General features: G+C 38.8%; 1 protein-coding gene across 5 annotated transcripts in view; it reads right to left on the reverse strand.

The window, feature by feature from the left end:
• Positions 1 to 18,877, reverse strand: part of LOC135163164 (visual system homeobox 1-like) — a 43,434-nt gene that overhangs the window by 2,739 nt on the left and 21,818 nt on the right. For 2 of the 5 annotated variants that reach the window (XM_064122409.1, XM_064122407.1), the window contains 4 exons: positions 13,393 to 13,483; positions 11,596 to 11,725; positions 628 to 802; positions 90 to 338 (listed from right to left, as the gene is read on the reverse strand). In XM_064122409.1, coding sequence (XP_063978479.1) covers positions 90 to 338; positions 628 to 802; positions 11,596 to 11,725; positions 13,393 to 13,483 — 645 coding nt within the window. The remainder of the gene's footprint in view (positions 1 to 89; positions 339 to 627; positions 803 to 11,595; positions 11,726 to 13,392; positions 13,484 to 18,877) is intronic. The other 3 variants (XM_064122412.1, XM_064122408.1, XM_064122410.1) reach the window with 3 other exon arrangements.

Genomic DNA, 18,877 nt, shown 5'->3' on the forward strand with positions numbered 1-18,877 from the left:
TTCTCCATAGATCAATGATAATGAGTAATTGATTCAGAAAAAAGTCCGAGGTACGGAAAAATAATTCTTTATTTTTAAGTGAAACTCACCTGTCGATGCGCTGCCCATTCCGTCTTGACTTTCCTGTCCACTCTCTGAACTGGTCGGCCCACCCTGATGATGATTGTGATGTGGACTACCACTGCTACCAGCGTGATCGTTACCACTATCTTCCCCACCAGATTTAAGATGCTCCGCTGCTTCGATCGACTTTCGGTGCATCCCTACGGGGCCACAGTCAATCATTTCTTGATTAGTTTCGAAATCTTGACTAAAGCCGCTTGTCTTAGACGATTGCGCTGATAGAGAACGAACAGAAAAGATTTCCGAAATTTACCGCATGATCTTGAAATTTTTTTTCAATTTTTTTTTTCCTCACTGATTCAATGTTCTCTCTATTATCTTTCTCATTAATTTTCAGTAATTTACTTTCGTGTGAATTTTCTCTCTCTTCTCTTATTCAAACAGGCGTGTAACGAAATGAATGCAAATGGCCACATGCTCTAATTTTTTTTCCTTCTCTGTGTTTTATAAAATTTAATGAAAAGTGTATGAATTTTATAGCACAAGAGTTACAAAAAAACTTACCGAGTAACCATGGTGCAACTGACTCATTCTCTTTTGCACTCTTGAGAATTGTTTCTGGAAGTGGTAGAGAGTGCCGTACCATTGCACCATATAAACCGTACTCCGCCATTATGGTACTCCTACCCCAGCACTTCTCAGTTTTACGCCACTTCGCTCGTCGATTCTGGAACCATACCTGCAAACCAACATATTGAGCAACTTCCAGGGTCTGCCATAACAACAATCTACACAAAGACAAATTTTATGTACAAATTCTGGAATTGGTACTTGAAAAAATCACAATCCTTCGGTTCTAAAAAAAATTAATACCGCTGTCAATATAAATTCTCTCCGCCTTTTAATTTCCATGGGGTTGATTAAGTTTTAAAAAAAAATCCTCACTCATTGTATATTTTACAATTTTGTATTGAATAATTTGAAATTGAATACTCAGGACCGAGTCTCATCTCCGTAACCGAAAAAAATAGTTATCAGAGCTAACACTCATTACCAGCCACCCGTGGTTTCGTTGCCACGTGTCAGGGTATCCAAATTGTTTCACTGTCAACGTAAAAAAGACTCCCCTAGGCGGAACTACCCCTAACATACTCTGTGAACGCTCGGCCAATAATAATTAGTCATTAAGAATTTTAAATATTACTGATCTTATGCGGATGTGACGAGTCGCCGTCGATGGTGAATTTTATTCAAATAACAGAAGTGGGAGCGAAACATTGAAAGAGTTCAACATAATATAGAAGAAGGGTGAATAACGGACATGGGATGAAAAACAGGCGTATTGCCCGACGGGGGCCAGGGCGTGTACCAATTTGTACCAACAATGCTGAAGTCAACGGCAGAATAGCGAGGCTGTAATTCGCATCAACGGGAAACGCGTCGTCCTGTCAATTTGTTCACACCAAACCTGGAATTATCTTCTTATTAAAACTCCGATTGAAAGATCCTCACGGGATTTTATTATTTTTTACAATGATTATCGTAACTCGAAGGTAATTGACATTGTCTAGCCTTTCCTGTTAACGCGTCACTTGCAGAATTGCTGTACTTTTTCTCGATTACGACACTGGAAAATTCATTCTGAAATTTCAAGTTTTTTTAGCAATTTCCATCGCAATAGTTATTTTGCACAGTATATTTAGCTGGCCGATTATAACTGCCAAATTACCGATTTAATTGAATCCACTTATAGAATATGGAGTCTCATTTGTAAGAACCAGGCTGATAGCAAAGTTTGGAACATGCGCAGTTGGCGTATTATCGATCAGACCAGCTAGTGAACTATTGGACCAAAACAACAGAATGAGAATGGGAATCAGGAGTAAATTGTCGGTACATTTTGCATGAATTACTCGGAGTTCCTTCTGAATGAGGAATCCATTCTTCCGAGGTTATCACTCCATAGAAAGCAAGCTTCTGTAGAAATATTGCATTACGAGGATTCAATGCAGAAAGTAATTTGTATTATTTTTGACAGTTAAAAGGTCCAAGCAACGATAATACGTCAGTCCATAGACCCAACAAGGCAATATAATTCCCCTCCCGTCACCTGATTAAATTGTAATCGCGTTATATTCAGACAGTTCAGCATAATCTGTCGGACAAGTGGAGAAAAAATGTTGAATATTTTTAACTGAACGTGAAGTTGAAGTTTAATGAGAACTTTGTTGAATATTATTGAAGAGCGATTATGGGGTTTACAGTGAAATATACACAGGTGACAGGTGACTTCTGTGTCATGTAAAGCGATAGGGCTGGTCGATTCATGATAAAACAACGCCAAATGTATTAGGCGCTTCCTTGACTATAGTCATGAATCAGAGCCCAGGCCTTCACCAATATCAGGTTTCAGTGGTGTGGGAAATATGTTAAGGAGGATCAGATAGCTCTCATCTATCACTTCATCAAGAAAGATTATCTTAGACATCTGGATTTCAAGATGTAACGTTTGTATTATTTTATTAAACAGAATTAATTATTCGAAGTATATCTCCGGGTGTTGCATTCAGTTATCCATCACGAGCTGCCAAAATAATCTATTGTTTTTACAATAAATTATGGAAGCACTCTAAATAAGTGAGATTTTTTAATAAAATTTAGTGCTCATTGATTTTTACGAGTGAATTTTAATTTACGTTTCTCGAAGAAATCGGTTTCTTTACTAGAAATGACGCGGTAATTAGAATGAAAACAATCGACATTGTGCTGTTTAATTTCCAATTTCGCTTCACTATTGTATTACGTTACACTCCAATAATTGTTGGGTGATGGTTGATACAGCAAAATGGTTAAATATAGAAGTCTAGTTGATGATCGATGAATGGGTTCAGTAGCAGTGTAATAATATGAAATCACATTGAAAGCGATACAGACTCCAGTCTGATTATACATATTCCCACAGACGTACGGTTGGCTCCCACTAAGTCAATTAATTCACATAAAATGAGTAACGAGTACGTATCGGCGTTATGCACTACTTATTTACCACATCATGAGCAATAGAGTCTTCTTTTTCCTGCGTGTGTAAGCCCATGTGTTAGTACTGGACTACTGATGGGGTCTCACTGGGTCTCCTGCTGTGATACGGCACGCGTCCGGAACATCATTACGTGGGACACTTGCCGATGCTGCCCCAGGGGTAGTAACACGTTGATAAACCGTCGGTAACTTCATTATAAATTAGGGAATTTTTATTTTTTTTACGCTCAAAAATAGCAAGTTCTATTCGACACTTGACAAAAGTCGGAAATTCCCTTGACCTTTACCCCTTAAATCGACTTCAACCCCTTTTTCCCGAAAATTCGGTTGGATTATTGACCAGTGGTCGTTTGAGGTTCGCAAGAGACTTTACATTAAACAGCTTATTTTCTAGTTATAAAAAATAGGCCTATATTTTTTACTTCTCCCCTTTGTCGGGAAAATTGTCTCAAAATTTAGGGGAAATATTCTCCCCTAAGATTCCCAATCTTGTCCCACATGTTCTCTACTAAGATTGGGAATCTTAACTCCAATTCAAAACTTTCTCTCCTGTGCTCTCCTAATTTTTAATTTTCTCAGAATTCAATTACAATTTACCATTGAAATTTGAGAATTGATTTTGATGGGAGTTGTTGAGCTCGGATGGGGAATAAAGTAGGTGGAAAGTAGGCGGGGCATTCTCGACAGTGCACCAATGTATCTACACGTTAATTTAGTTACTCGAGATTTATATCCTTCCACTTGGCAGTGTACATCAGCCAGTGGGTTTTCTTCGGTTCTCCACAGTGGTTTCCCCACCCGCTGGTTTATTAGGATTTACAAGCACTCGATTTTTTGCGTCTCTACGATTATTACATTGAGACGCTCCCAAATTACTTGGCCTTAAAATGTTGGTGGGCGATGTGAATGAATATCTCAGGCTCGTGGAGAAATTCAATGAACTGAAAAGCATTATTTATGTTCACTGTGTGTCCCTTACGATTTTTCCCTTGTTCAGTTTGATTATATATATATATATATATATATATCTATCAGTGGCGTTTATTTTTTTTTTTCGGATAATTCTGGTTGGGGACATGTCGATAGCCGACCACCCGGAATTCATTGCTTTGTGCACCAGTCCAGCTCTCTTTTTACCCAATAACTGGGATGAAAAAAAAACAGTTTTTTTTTGGTTTGTCGAATCGATTGGATTGTAATTTAAACACGACTGTACAGTGCAAAGTTAAACGTGTATTTTTGTTCATACATGGGGCTTACTCCACTGTCAGACCGAAACGAATGAAAGTGGGGCTTTAGAAAGCTGAAACGGTGCCTATTAATATAAATAATAAATGGGCGAAGGGTCGAACGATTTTACCCTCGATATAAAGGGAGTCAAATGCCATTCGTTCACCCTCCTTCTTCTGAGTGTTGCGGGTATCATTCAATCATTCTCGGTAGGAGGATAGACGGAGATAGTGATGTGAGAACGTGTCGAAAAAATTCATGAGACCGCACCGACGTGCCTCATGAGCCAAGCAAACGAGCGAATGAGATGCTTCCATGATGACGTGTGTACACATGACCCTAACTCAGTGAGTATGACACTGTCACCCCTGGACTCAACGTACAAACTGTGCGAGCCATGAAGATGAGTCGTATCCTCGATACGATAATTCCATTTTAATTTGACAATACCACCCGCGGTTTCTTTTATCTCATTATACTTTCGTACGAGTGGTAGGACGAAACAATGACACACTCGTCGATAGATTTAGAAGGGGGGATGGGATGAAAGTGGAAAGTTGGGGGTGGCGGGAGCGGTTCGACTTTGGTTATACTTGCGGGGATTGAGGTGGTGATGAGGAGACAATCCATTAGCTGTGTCTCACTCTGTTGTAAAAATTTTAATTAACTTTTGGCGAGGAAAAGCTGGTGCTAGGATTATCAGAAATGTCGTTCTGGGTAAAAATAAAAAGTGTGGAATGAAGGGTCAGAAATTAAGTATCAGAGACTAACGATCGCAGTGGTCACAATAAGGGGCGAAATGAGAGTCAGGGATCATGTGGGGTTGGCGAGCCGAGCAACACCCCAAAAACAAATTTAAATTTCATCCAGCTTTTGCTGATATTTTTCATCCTGGAAAACATCTGAATGAAATGTATATTTGTTTGAATTTCAGATGAACAAGTAAATTATTTCATCTGAACATCGTAAATCATATTAGGGGTCTGAAATATTTTCCTTGGTTTTTTGCGGGTATATGAGTAAAATATTACATATTAATACTAATTAGTAAGGAAAATAATATCACAAGAATTTCGTATCATTTAAATTAAGTAAAAATATCGACAGAAGACGTATTTTCAAAGTAAAAAAAATAGTTTGAACAATGGGACAAAATTGTGAAATTCAAAATGTTTTTTACTGTTTTTACATCCCACCGTGTATTAAAAGTCGCTCGATGGTTCTCTCTAGCGACCAACGACTTTGATGGTGCAGAAACTTCCTCCCTTAATACTGCACGATTGATGTTCATTTGAAAATGAATTTTTTTGGGATAAGTTTTTTTCTTCATTCACTCTTATGTGTGAGTCGAAAAATGCAAACGTAAGGCTGTTTGTGTGTCTTCAAAGGGACAAAAATAATGGGAAATTTTCATTCAACATTTTACCTTTCAAAGACATCAGGAATATTGTGGTAACACCAAGGGTCTCGTCGGCATTTAGACGGGAGACAATTTTTTCTCTCTTGTCAGTTGAAGAGCTGTATGCAGCTCTGATGTACATTAGAGTGAACGAGACCGCATAATGTGCGCCACGCGCGCTATGATAATTATTTTCAGGTTGAGTGAATTTGAGTTTTGCGCCCACTTCAAACGACCAATGACGAGATGAGGTCTTTTGCTAGAGAGAAATCAACTGGACAGGAGATAATCAATTACGGGTTTCTTAGGCTCCTTCGAGTATTGGGATAAATAAATTTGCATTCAAATTCACATTTCAGGGATCATGAAGTAATTTAAAAGAAGAATTAGTGTGAGTGCTTGATATGTGTGGACAAAAATGAATCATCATGATGTCCATAGCTGCTTTCAGTCCACCTCAGTATGTTATAGTTTTTATAGTTTTTCTCCAAACAGTATCGAAACGTTTAGAATAGTTTTAATAAATAGAACAAGAGAAGAGACAGAAAGAAATTAATGAACAAGGGCCTTTTGTCAAACGGGTCTAGAGTGTAAAATCTTTGGTCACTATAAGAGTCAGTTGATCTGGAGACATTGTACCAGAAAGATATACCTTCTGCGTGCGATAATAAAAAATTAAAGTTAATAGTTAAATCGTTTTTATATTATTGAGACAATCCCTATCAATAATCCAATAAGAACAACGCATTGTCATTGTGATTAATTCTCGATTGGTAATGTATTTGGCACCTACAACTGTCCGCCCATTTTTCTAGTGTTATTCCTTTCTGACCACATTGACAACGAAATTGGTTATAATCTTCGATTGAAAGATGTTCGGGTAATCCCCTAACGATCCTTAAATATGATAATATTTATTTTACCAGACGCCAGCAAGAGGGGCTAATAGTCTCTACAGAGACCTGCCTCGGTTGGTATATTTACATAGGCTATTACAGTTCTGTGACGTTGTCTTCAACTCAAGAAGATTTTTGAAAAAACGACGTGCGAATGATGGTCGGGCTCGGGGTGTCACGTTAATCCTGTATAAGAATAATCGCATTGGGCTGAGTAATTTGTCGGGAGGGAGCAGGTGAAATAAGGAGTGGAAGAAGCTCTTTCAATATATTATCGACCGTTAGCGGAATAGAATAACATTCACGGATCGTTTGTGTCGCTTCCAGGACGTTACGTCATTACTTGATACGGGAAGAGGTTTTATGTAATAGAAAAACGACAGAATTATCAAAAAAATCTGACCTATCTCAAAAAAATATTATTCCAAATGATCAATTACCGATTCTTTAAATTCACCTTTAGAAAATCGGTCATAATTTTTAGAAAATTTAATTAAATTCAAAACAATTAATTTCCAAACCCTAACTTTTCATTGATGCCGCTGGAGATGTGGCCTGAGATGGGTCTACTCATTTCACATATTTTTAGTTTTAATTAACCAAATTTTACAGATTTACTGTGTGAAATGGAGTAACCACTTCTTATTCTCAAGGCAGATCCCACAGGAAGTCGTTCTTCTATTCATTTTTTTCCGAGAATTGGCGCTGGCTCTGGTCCCAACTCATAAAAATAAAAAAACAAGGAAAAAATATCGTTTAGAACCAGTGCCATGATTTTTTTTACCCACAAGGAGTTGGCGTGCCAGAGGAAGGTGAGGACTGGCCAAAGACATCAGTAAGAGAAGCTTATCGCACTCATACTGAAATATACTAGTCTTGAAATCCCATACCACTCTACAAAATATTATTTTATAAATGAGGTGACCAGTTTGTCCTTCGGAGTCGCACGTCACCGTGAACCCTTTTATCCCCGATGATTGATTATTTAATGAGCAGCATATTTTCTCCATTTTCGGTCGCTCTCATCCCGCCTAATTCAGACGGTTTGAGCAGTCGTAAGGTTGATATGATAGTTGGTATGAGGTAAGATGCCTACCTGGAGTACTTTAACGAAATCTCAATGGCGCCACGCGCTTAAATCTACCGCAACAATGGGGCCCATGTTGTCAGGGAGCGAACCTCTCTCTCTCTCTCTCATTTCTCCGTAGGTAATCATTGCTGACGAAGACTTTGGCGGGCATGACTTGCTCCAACCAACGCCACTTGACGGCAAGCTCATCTCTTTGTGTTCTTCTCCAACTTATTTTTCCTTCCTCTCTCCTTGAAAATTCTTTGCTAATAGGGGACTCTTGAAGGGATACAGCTCGCTGGCAGGACAGCCCAGCTCGTTTTTTAATAGTCGGATGATGGGAAACGGATAAAAATCATTTTTACCTTGAAAAACCCGGTCTCACATAATGCTACTAATTTCTCAGCCCAAATTATTACCAGATTAGCCACATAATTAATTTTTCTGATCGAAATAAACTGTTTGTTCAACGCAAAAATTATAAAATCACTCCAGGACAAAAATCCATATTCCTTATTCCTTCCGAAGTTATATATATTTACACGGGCACGTACACAATAGGACAGATATGCGCGCGCAATCACATACATCTATTTTCTCCTAAACCATCACGACTGTGTCTCGTCCTGGAAATTGAAGTAATTTCCATTGAAAAATGACTGAATGGTGAATTTTTTAAATTGACAAAGCTTCCGTTTGGACGCCAATGCGAAGCAGTTCTGGGAAGGGTGGGGTGAAGTGAATAAACATTGAGACATTTCTGGTGGGGTGTTGCACATGAAATATTGAAAGGCAATTCTGTCAGGGACATTTCGATTAACTACACCGCAGGGGTTCATTCTTGCGCTCGATTGAGATCATATTTTCGATGCTATTTGTTAACAAGTTAATTCAATACACTTTTGCATTACCTCGCATTGTCCCATTCAATTACCTCGGTATATAAAGTACAAACTGTGATGATTCAGTAAAACGATATAAATTTCCCCAGGATAATGTCGGACAGTATTGATCCCTCAATTTGTACTAAAAATTTCGTTTTTTTTTATGGGGTAATTATGAGGTAATTCTAGACGGATGTGGAGCGCCATCGAGACTTGATCGAATCTTATTTGGGACTATTCGGAGGCCACCATGACAGCAGGGCTTGCAGTCCCTCCAATTAAATTAGTAGCACAGCTGAATCACATTTTCTATTCGATAAAAAATAATGAGTCAACAGTTTTTCAAGTATCGCCATAATTTCAATTACTGCGTAAGGCCTGCGATGCGATAAATTCGCTGTAGAATATCCTTCAGTCTCTAGGTAATCGATGATACACGTAATCAGCTATTAATTCATCATTACGTGCTGAATCTGCGAGTTTTATATCTTATAGACTTCCCATTTCCCCTCTTAGTCAGGGAATTAATAATCCCTCATGAGAAGGAGAATAAAAATAAATCAATAGTCCTCTAGAGCTCAGGAGCATGAGCATTTTCAATCGTCACAACATCCCTGGACCATATGCAATACTTTGGCGAGAGGAAATCAATGGTGGGAAATTAATCGTGAAGTTTGGCAATGTCTTTTCAATGTGGTACTTATATTTGCGAAGAGAAATCTATGCAGATTATTAAAATGAAAGGGTATTGGGCGTGGATTGCCGGTAGCCCGCTGCGTCTACTCTCGAATTTGGGTGTGTTGATAAGGGGAGCTGGAGCGGGTGTTACCCTCCACGGATCGTTACCATCGGTTTTTCGACAAATCGTTAGGCCCAGCAGTGCACAACATTCTGTCCAATGCATTTCCACGGCAAAAATTTTCCACAAAAATTCTAATATTTAATGTTTTTTCTCGGCAAAGCGACTGACAAATGAGCCCAATTCCACAGGATCGAGCATGAAACCAGACAACTGTTCTGTGCGTCTAAAAATCGCGGCTCGACAATTGTAATGGAAAGTTAATTAAACGATAATTAATATTCGGTCATTAATGGAATGCCTGTAATAAGAGGAAATAATACGATGATTAATTATTTCGCATACATGTGTGGATGGAGGGGAGATATCAAAGTTATAATATGGGTATATTCTAGCTGAACAATTTAATAAATTGATCGTCCATTACGCAGCACCTGTGGCGGCTTTCGCATTCGATGATAAACAGAGAGGTAGTTGATGAGTGGAACCCCCATACGTGATAGAATTTTTCATCACCGCACCCCTAGAAATTTTCTATACAATTTTTTTACCACTCTCTACTAAATTTCGGGGAAGAAACGAGGAATCGATGGCTCCTTCCACGTGTTTATAGAACGCTAGGGTAGTTTTTAGAAAAGCAAACCCTCCCCGAACAGTTTCGATGGACTAAGCGCGCCGGTTTGATTCCGTCACTCGCTAAAAATTAGTAAAAAGCGGATAATGATAACTGGGAAAACACGTGAACACTGGTAAAAGATTGTCCCGCCGTTCTAAACAATCGTAACCGGCTTCGGCCCGAGGGTTCAGCCCTCGACGCACATAAATATACGTTCGTTACCCCATTATTCCTAGTTCTACCGTCGACAGAATAGTAAGGTATGGAGCGTAAACAGTTTTCAGATAATAAATGATAAAAAAAGACACCCCGAAAAGGAAAATGACGGAAGAGAAAGAGATGGAATAATGAGCAACCTCCCTACAAAGGTCGCTCCAAGGAAGTGAGACAACGTCGGAGTGAGGGATGATAGTGTATAGGCATACAAAAAAAAAATGAAAGAGAAGATACAGTGGTTCACTATGAAAATATAGCCGTTAACGATTATATATACGGAATTTCCCACCCCTTTGGCACCCCACCTACACAAAATATCCCGGATTTCTCGTTATATTGTGTCCCCTTTTGAGCGCAATGTGGGCGAAAGGGAGGCAAGGGGATCCTTTGAAACAAAAGACGTCGCGAAGGCGCGCCCTGATTGGCTCCGTGGCTCGCGTACTGCGGTCCTGATTGGCCCGCGGAACCGCACCCACCCTGCAATGGCTGCTTTGTCAGTGTGTACGCGCCAGTACGTTCAATGCGCACCCCTGCACGCGCTTTCTATACCCCCCATCTCACCCGTCCTCGTCCTCGTCCTCCTCCTCCCCCCCCCCGTTCATTTCATCCACCCCCTGTACCCTCCCTTGCCGTTCAAAATCTCCTCACACTACTCACCATTCCCTATACCCCTTCCGCTACCATTACCAACTAAATCCGAGTTCAACTCGACGAATGCCTCTACTCGGCGATTATTTCAAAATATACGGTAAACCCTCCTCTTTTCACTCGAAATACTTAAGCTTCAATGTACCCGTTGATGTATCCATGTGTTAGTTTATTTATATATCTGACTTTACGTAATATGTCCGGTTTTCAGATGTTGGTGGACCTCAACGGAGTTGTGTACATGTATGAGGATGATTCTGGAGTTTTGTAAATATATTTTACTGTACTGTATACACATTGTACAGGGAGAGAGGTAAGAATGAGTGTGTGGGCGGTGGAAAGTTTCTTACGGAGGGGGAAAAAGGGAACCTTGTTCCGGTGCCGTCGAGCGAGAACTAACCAGCGAACTTGGGGGACAGCACACACTCGTGTCTTTTTTTTTTTTTTTTTTTAATTATTTCCCTTCTCCCTCTCCGCAGTCATTGAAATTAAATTGCAAATTATTGAAGCTGTTGGAGGTGTATCGCACTCACACGAGGGAAAATATTCGGGAAAAATTACGGAGGGCGGAGAATTTAATGTGGGGTTATCGTAATTTTTTCACTGGTGTTTTAGAGAACATGAGGGAATCCAGAGAAATTTCGTGGAGGTTCGGATATTGTGGGTTTCGGTGGAGATGAGTGATAATGCAGTGATTGTGGGTTTAGTGATGTTATTGATCGAATTATTCTCTTACCTGTATTCTGTCTTCGGGGAGATCCGTCCTCAGGCTGAGCATCTCACGGGCATAAACGTCGGGATAATGAGCCTCTTTGAATGCCGCTTCCAGCTCCTCCAGCTGTTGAGACGTGAAGATCGTCCTGGAGCAACAACCACGTGAACCTAGTTATATGCCATTACAACATTTGCCTTAAGGCTAGGCGTTATCCGAGTATTGATTATTTTGGTTTATTAACGGGGGAAATAGAAATATGTAGGCGGTCCAAAGGGGGGGAGGGGGTGGTTATATTCTCGAAGTGAGGAAATTTTAAAAAATACGGTCAGCAATTTTGGCAATTTTTTAGAGAATTTTTCACAGATTTTCTCACGTAATTCCTGGGAAATTGGAATATTTGATTACTTAATTGCTATCAGATCTGGAACAAGGGAATCGAGGATGGCATCAAGTGTACTTTATACTTGACTCTATACTCAAGTCAAGGATATTTCTTGTCCGTGTAATGAAGTGATACAATAGCCGTAACTTTGACGTGATAATTTGACAGGGAGACGTCCAATTATCTGTGAGAAGGCGTATTTTTTCAATAATTATCACGGGCTTGGCCAACTGACGCCTCCATTGTTGGGTATTATACTATATATACCATACCAAATAACATCCTATGAGATAGGGAACGAAATAATATCCAAAATTCAAAGTCATTTCCTCGGGTTAGAGTTCCACCGTTGTACAGGTGGTTTATACCAGCATGACGTGCTAAATTTTCAATCCTCTCTATTCCCTAAAGTGTTATAGGCATGTAATTATCTCGTTCGTTGAATACACAGTAATTTTCGATTGTTAATAACGTTTTTTCGCGTTTGAAAAATTCAATTAAAATATTTCAAACAAATTTATCGGAAGGGCACAGTAAAATATGATGGAACAGTCTCTGTGACTCACGTCAAATTTATTGAGTTCTCTCAACGACTTGGAAATTTTTGAAAAATTTATACGAATTGGGACTTGAAAATTAATGGAATCAGCGAGTATATGCTATGGTATATGATCGTATTAATGGTGGCTAATATGTATTTTCCTCAGGTCCTCGAGTATTTGCCTTCTTTCCCCACAGACATAGCTGTGTCATTCGTTCGACTGACAGTCAACACGTCAAGATCAGGAAAACACATAATCAGACGACTAGTTGAGCATTCAGTTCACGGCTCGATGGAATCTAGTTGGTGTCTTTCGGTTGGGTGGCTAATTATCCGGAAAAAAACCATTCCGTCGGGTGTGAAATGACTCTGTTAATGTTTCAAACATCACCAGTAAACCCACTTATTTCGGTTAGACCGTCGTTTTCATTGTTTGACATATAAAATACTGCATATTGCAGGCTGATAATAATATTTCTCAACTCATACGATTTCCATCGAGATTGTATTCCTCAAGAAATACTTTCACCAGCTTTGTGAAGCCACATCCATATACTTATGCACTACCGTACCTCTTGTGTATTACACTGTCAGAAATTAATCGAAAATTACGTAACAATTCGACTTAAATTCAGAAAGCTGTGAATCATAATCTAATTTGAGATGAAATCATTAATTAAATTTCTCCCTTAAAATTATCACACTATCGAATATTTTCTGTAGTTTACCAATTTTTAAATCACTAAGTTCATCAATATTTTCGTTAAATCATTGTTTTGTGGTTGTTGAGGATTTTAATATTTTATGATGCATTTTTCTAACAGTGTAATCGAATTATCCACTTACAACGGAGATTATACTATAATAATTAAAACAATTCACGTCAGAGACTCACCTATGACGACGTTTCTTTTTTTTCTTTTTGCTGAAACCCGATAATCCATCTACCGTGAAATCTTTTCCAGCTTCGATATTGTGGCCGATACCTGAAACAAATTTCATTGAGTCAGTTGGAGGTGATCGATAAAAATCTCTTTTTTCCCATTGCGAGATATTTAGGGGAGAGGGGGGGGGGGGAGGGATTTAATCATTGAATAATCTTTAAAACAGATTGTTAACTCGGAACTAGACTAAAAAAATCACGAAACCCGGAGTCGCGAACGATCTTTTCGATTTTTAGTTGCAAAATAGAAAGAGAGAGAGAGACTCACGTCTCTTTTTTGAGAATGGATAACGATATAGTCAAACTATTTGCTAGTACTTTAATGAAATTGTCTTTATGCGCAGCTGAAGACCCTCGGACAATTATTTTCTTATTTTATTCCTATTATATAATGTCTAGTGCTTTATGCCGTCTGGAACTCATCCTCTCGTTGTCGCTGAGTTTGTCCATTTTGTCTCTTCGCAACTCTGCCTGTCCCCTAGTCTGCTACTTCATTTTGCCTGATAGAGTCATTGTCGGACAATAAAGAAAAACCTCGAGATTTACGTCAGGGGTCCATTTCGCCCTAGGGGTTCGTTTCTCTCCACGGTTCATTTCGCGCGGCCGGGAGAATAATCGGGGCTGGGGTGGTGAATCTTACATTGTAAAAACGTTTCGATTTTACTGCATCGTTTAGCTCAATACACTTGCTGTTATGTTAAGTACACGGTAAAAAATTTATCTCTTGGCCAATGGAGTTTATCTGCCGTTAATTGCAAAAATTACCTGCAAGCCAATCAAATTTTTTAATCCAATACTGAATTATTTTCCTGGCAACTACTTTGCGCATCTTCTTCCGCGGTAGTGCCAGAATGTTTGTCGCAGAAATATGTCAACTGCAAATGTACCTATTTGGACATTTCAAGGATTATGTGACCAGGGACTTAGAAATAATACCAGAGGGAGCGATTTCCATTGAAGAATGAGCGCCATTCTCCGAGAAAAAATTAATAAGCTGCAGTTTTAAAAAAATATAAGTAGAAAATGGAAAGTATAACAATAAGCTGTATAATTGAAAAGATCGGGTTTCAATTATTGAGAATGATCCATTCACATCCAATCAGTGAATCAATGAATCTTTTAGTGAGTAATGGGAATCGTAAGCGGTCATTAGACAGTTAATGCATTTTTCTCTGTAATTTCTTCCCATTTTCCCCAGAAACGAAGCATTACGTTTTTGCACAGCTGTTGTCTCCTCTTGAAACGTAATAGCCCAGCGATCGAATAATTGTTGTCGTTCGTGAACAATATCCGAAGACTTCGATACATTGCATTGATTCTATTCTCGATTTCCGTTTCAGTTCGCTCTTGATTTTTACTTCAAAAATTCCACGTTTTTTTAGACAAAAAATAATCAAAACGACTTTGTATTTCCATTTTGTATCTATTGTTTTTCTGATTATGATTGTAAAAACAATGGATAGGTGATCACGTCGACTCGTCGATTCAATGTCAACTCGTGAAATAATAGTCGCTTTTGGGCCAGGTATCTCCCATTACCCCTGGGTAATTTGAACTATTCATTTGTTTGAAAAGAAAAAAAAGCTCACCCTCCACGAAATGAATGAAAATGGTAGTGCTCATCTCATCCTTTTTGAGGCAGAAATGGGCATAGGCTTTGTATCAAGAGTATAAATGTAGAAAGGAAAATAAACCCTGGAAATGTTTGTGGACGTTTCCAGTGTCAGGCGTTTTCACGTGCATTGAAGAAAACTTAAAATTATTACCTACAAGAGAGAATAAAGGAAATGCCAACCTTAAAATTCTCATGGATATCGAGAATCATTCTCGACTTTTTGATTGGCACATAATGGGGGCGTTGAGAACTCAAACGTCAAAATGGTTGGTCCTTCAACCAGCTCAAGCCACAACAAAGTGAAAATTTCTATTTTAATTTTGTTAAGTGTATTCAGTAAGAGAAAATTGTATTTTTCTTACAACCGCAATATCAAGAGAACTCTCCAACTGGATGACCCAACGTCCAAGATACCTCCTGGACCAGTGGCTCATGGGGGTTCTGAGAGGCAGCCCAAACCTGGCTCTATGGAACTACCTGAAGGCATTTTACAAGGCAGCTAAAACCAAAGAAGCAGAGACAGCCCAGGCAACAAATTAAGGGGAGGGGGAGGGACAGTCAATCGATTTTTTGGTCATGTTTTTTTAGAAACATTAGACATGGGAGACTAATTTTGGGATAAATTAACGTTTCGCCCCCTGAGATCTAATTTTCACCTAAAAGTTCTTTCCGTGTTTGTTGATTATGTTGTTCTAGAATGTGATCATGATAGTGATAGCTTTAAGTGAATTTCTTCGAAAATTTAGTAGTAAAGATTTCAGGGCCATTGGCACCTGCGGCCCCCTGACGACGACGGTAATTTCTCCTCAATTTTTCTCGTCATATATATCCCTCCAATGTGCATCTCAACCGCAGCTCATTATTTTCCAAGATCTCTGTAAGTCTCCAGCGAATATAATTGATAATTATACGTTTCGATATATGAGTTCTCATACATTGTAGTATCAAATTACTCATTATCGTATAATGGTTTGACTGGTTGATTATCAGTTTCTTGTGGAGGATCTCTTGTTTTTAATGAGTACTTAAAACTTTTTCACTTACTACAGTTGCAACAATTATTCTGTACATTCATTACGTGAAAAACTTTGTACTCGAAAAATCATTGTCATTAGCTTTCAGTTGGTGGGTCCAGGCAAAAGCTCTTTACTCCGAATTTTGCAAAAGTGAAGCGCAAATCGATCGAGGAGTCAATGACAATTACGGAGGTATTAATATCGACTGTCACGTCAGCTGAATATATTTGCAGATTCGCGATTCGTCGCAAATACCGGGCAATTTAGTGCTGGATATTCGTACATTTTATTAAACAATTGAATTTGACTTATTGTCTTGTTACACGACTTAAACATCATGGAATTCCACGCAGGAATATTCCCATCCGACTAAAATGTGTGAAGTGAAATTTGTTTTCAATTGAAATCCACTGAATTATGAGCTGAAATCAATTCTGCTCTCCGAACCCGAAAACCGTGATAATGACGCGGTTGATAACCACAAAATGGCCGGGAGAAATTTCGTTTTCCTCATATTCATCTCCTTCAGGATTTTCCTCAGGAAGTGGACAACTTTTCAATGCATTTTCAAGTGATGAACATAACAATCATTCACCAAAATAAGATCTTGTTGCATTGTTTTTGTGTCACTACCAACTACCGATAAATTAAGCTACAGTTGCATTTGAATTTACATGTCAAATTGCTATTCAGTCTCAGTTTGAATCGCTCCCGGAATTTCCATTTCAGCTTGGAAATCCAACATAATTGGATTTTCCATGTTAGACTATCACTGATACTTTAATTACACGTAGAATTTCCAAATTCATCGTAGAAATTGAGCCCATTCCCCTGAGTTCCGAAATTCACTCTCGCAACGTTACAAAGTTCTATCCAGAAAAATTGTTAAATATCAGAAACCTGTACATCGATATAATGTACAAAATTGATATAAAAAAATATTGAGGAGTTAGTGTGCATAAAGAGAAGTAAAAAATATGAGGGAGTAGAGAGTAATGGAATGAGGGAATGGTTGGGCATCCCCGGGAGGGTAGCTTTGGTTGTGTTGGCAGTCGTAACTGGTTACTAGGCAACCAACGATGAAGGAGCGTTGGATAGCCAATGGCGGTCCTTGAAATGCCCCCTTCGTCGAGCATAGCTTGTTTTTCGTGTTTAAGAGCGAGACGGAGAGGAGAAAGAGCTTTTGCTTTAGTAGCTGTTAAGGACTTAAGTTTTGCCGGATCTGCTTTCATACTCTTCTGTATCTCAGCTAACGAGATAATTGATATTCTAGCGTCTTCATTAGAATATTCCCAGTTTAATAAATAATTTCAGTCCATTCGATTTCGTCTCGACATGAATTTAAAGCGAATTTATCAGAACTCGGTGGGCTATGAAAAATGAAAAACATTGGTGAAGGGGGGAGGGGGGAGAGAGGAGGAGAAGGGAATCAGTGCATTTGCGGTTGTACATTTGTCTATTTTGCATCGAACTGAGATTCATTTCACTTTGTAATATGTTTCAATATATTACTGGCGTCGTTCTGGTATCAACACAAGCAGTTACACAAATGAATTGAATGTAGCTATCGGTATACCACCCCCTGGCCCGGTATACAAAGATACAGAGGCGTAGTACACCCTTGGGATATCTTGCCCGACGCCACTTGTACGCATTAAAGCCCTCGGGGCACTAATCCCGAAATTTAATTTGAAAATCTTTTGAAATCCATGGCTGAATTCACCGAACAAGCCCACTACATATCCATTCGCATACACGAGAAGATTTTTCGCGTTGGGAATTAAACTTTTGTATCGGGTAATTGAAAATTTCCTTCAATTTTGATGTACTTCCTTTTCGTCTTGTGCAATAATAAATAAGTGAAAATTTTTCCCCGTTGCTTAATGTTTTTTTTTCCTTGGCCATGGAAAATTTAATAACACAGGTTTATGGGAGATGACTTCGTAATGCTGTGTGAAGAAAATGTCTGTAACAAATGGTGTATATTCAACTACGTAGGTAGTGAAACATAATATAGCCTAGAATATATTTAGGTGTTGAGTAGGGAACGAATGGAGCGTATCAAGAGTGCACACACGGTCTCTCTTTTACACTATCCCGGGGGATGTTTCGGTAGATTAGGGATCCCCAGATCCTCCACACGTTACATCCCAGAATACAGTGTAAAGCACTTGTAGTGAAAACCTACATCAGGGTTAGGACACTGACAACGCAGTTGGTCGTGTTTCTTAAACAGGGGGAAAACACGAATCAATTTTGGCCAATTTAATCTTTCATTTCGCTGGACAATTTCATGCACTGGATGAAATTATTCACATATTTATTTTATGGAGAATTGTCTAGGCTAATTAATAAAGTCGATAACATGAGGATTTCCTAAATTTTTTTATAACGTACGTAATTTGTTAATAACGTACTAAAAGGCTGATCAAGAGAGGTCATTTTCCTCCCTCAAACGTAATGGATTGATACATTCTGCCTTTTGTAGAGGTGGTCATCAGAGTGAGGATCTTGATCATGTCCTCTGGAACTCTCCTCTCTAGGAGCAGTACAGATATCCCATGATCCACGGTCTTCTATCGCTCGGAGACTTACCACCATACCCCAAATTAAAAATTTTTAAAAGATCTGAATAAGGAATTTTTAATAACTATAGACAATTTTCGCGAACTCCAAATTACTTCTATAAATATATGTTTGTAGCTTAATAAACCCATAGGTTTCAGCAAGCTTAAATAACAAAAAAAAGAGATCATTTCACCTCTCACCTCACCTCTCTATCACTATCACCTCTCACTCATTTGCA

The sequence above is a fragment of the Diachasmimorpha longicaudata genome, chromosome 5, assembly GCF_034640455.1.
Source record: "Diachasmimorpha longicaudata isolate KC_UGA_2023 chromosome 5, iyDiaLong2, whole genome shotgun sequence".
Taxonomy (NCBI): domain Eukaryota; kingdom Metazoa; phylum Arthropoda; class Insecta; order Hymenoptera; family Braconidae; genus Diachasmimorpha; species Diachasmimorpha longicaudata.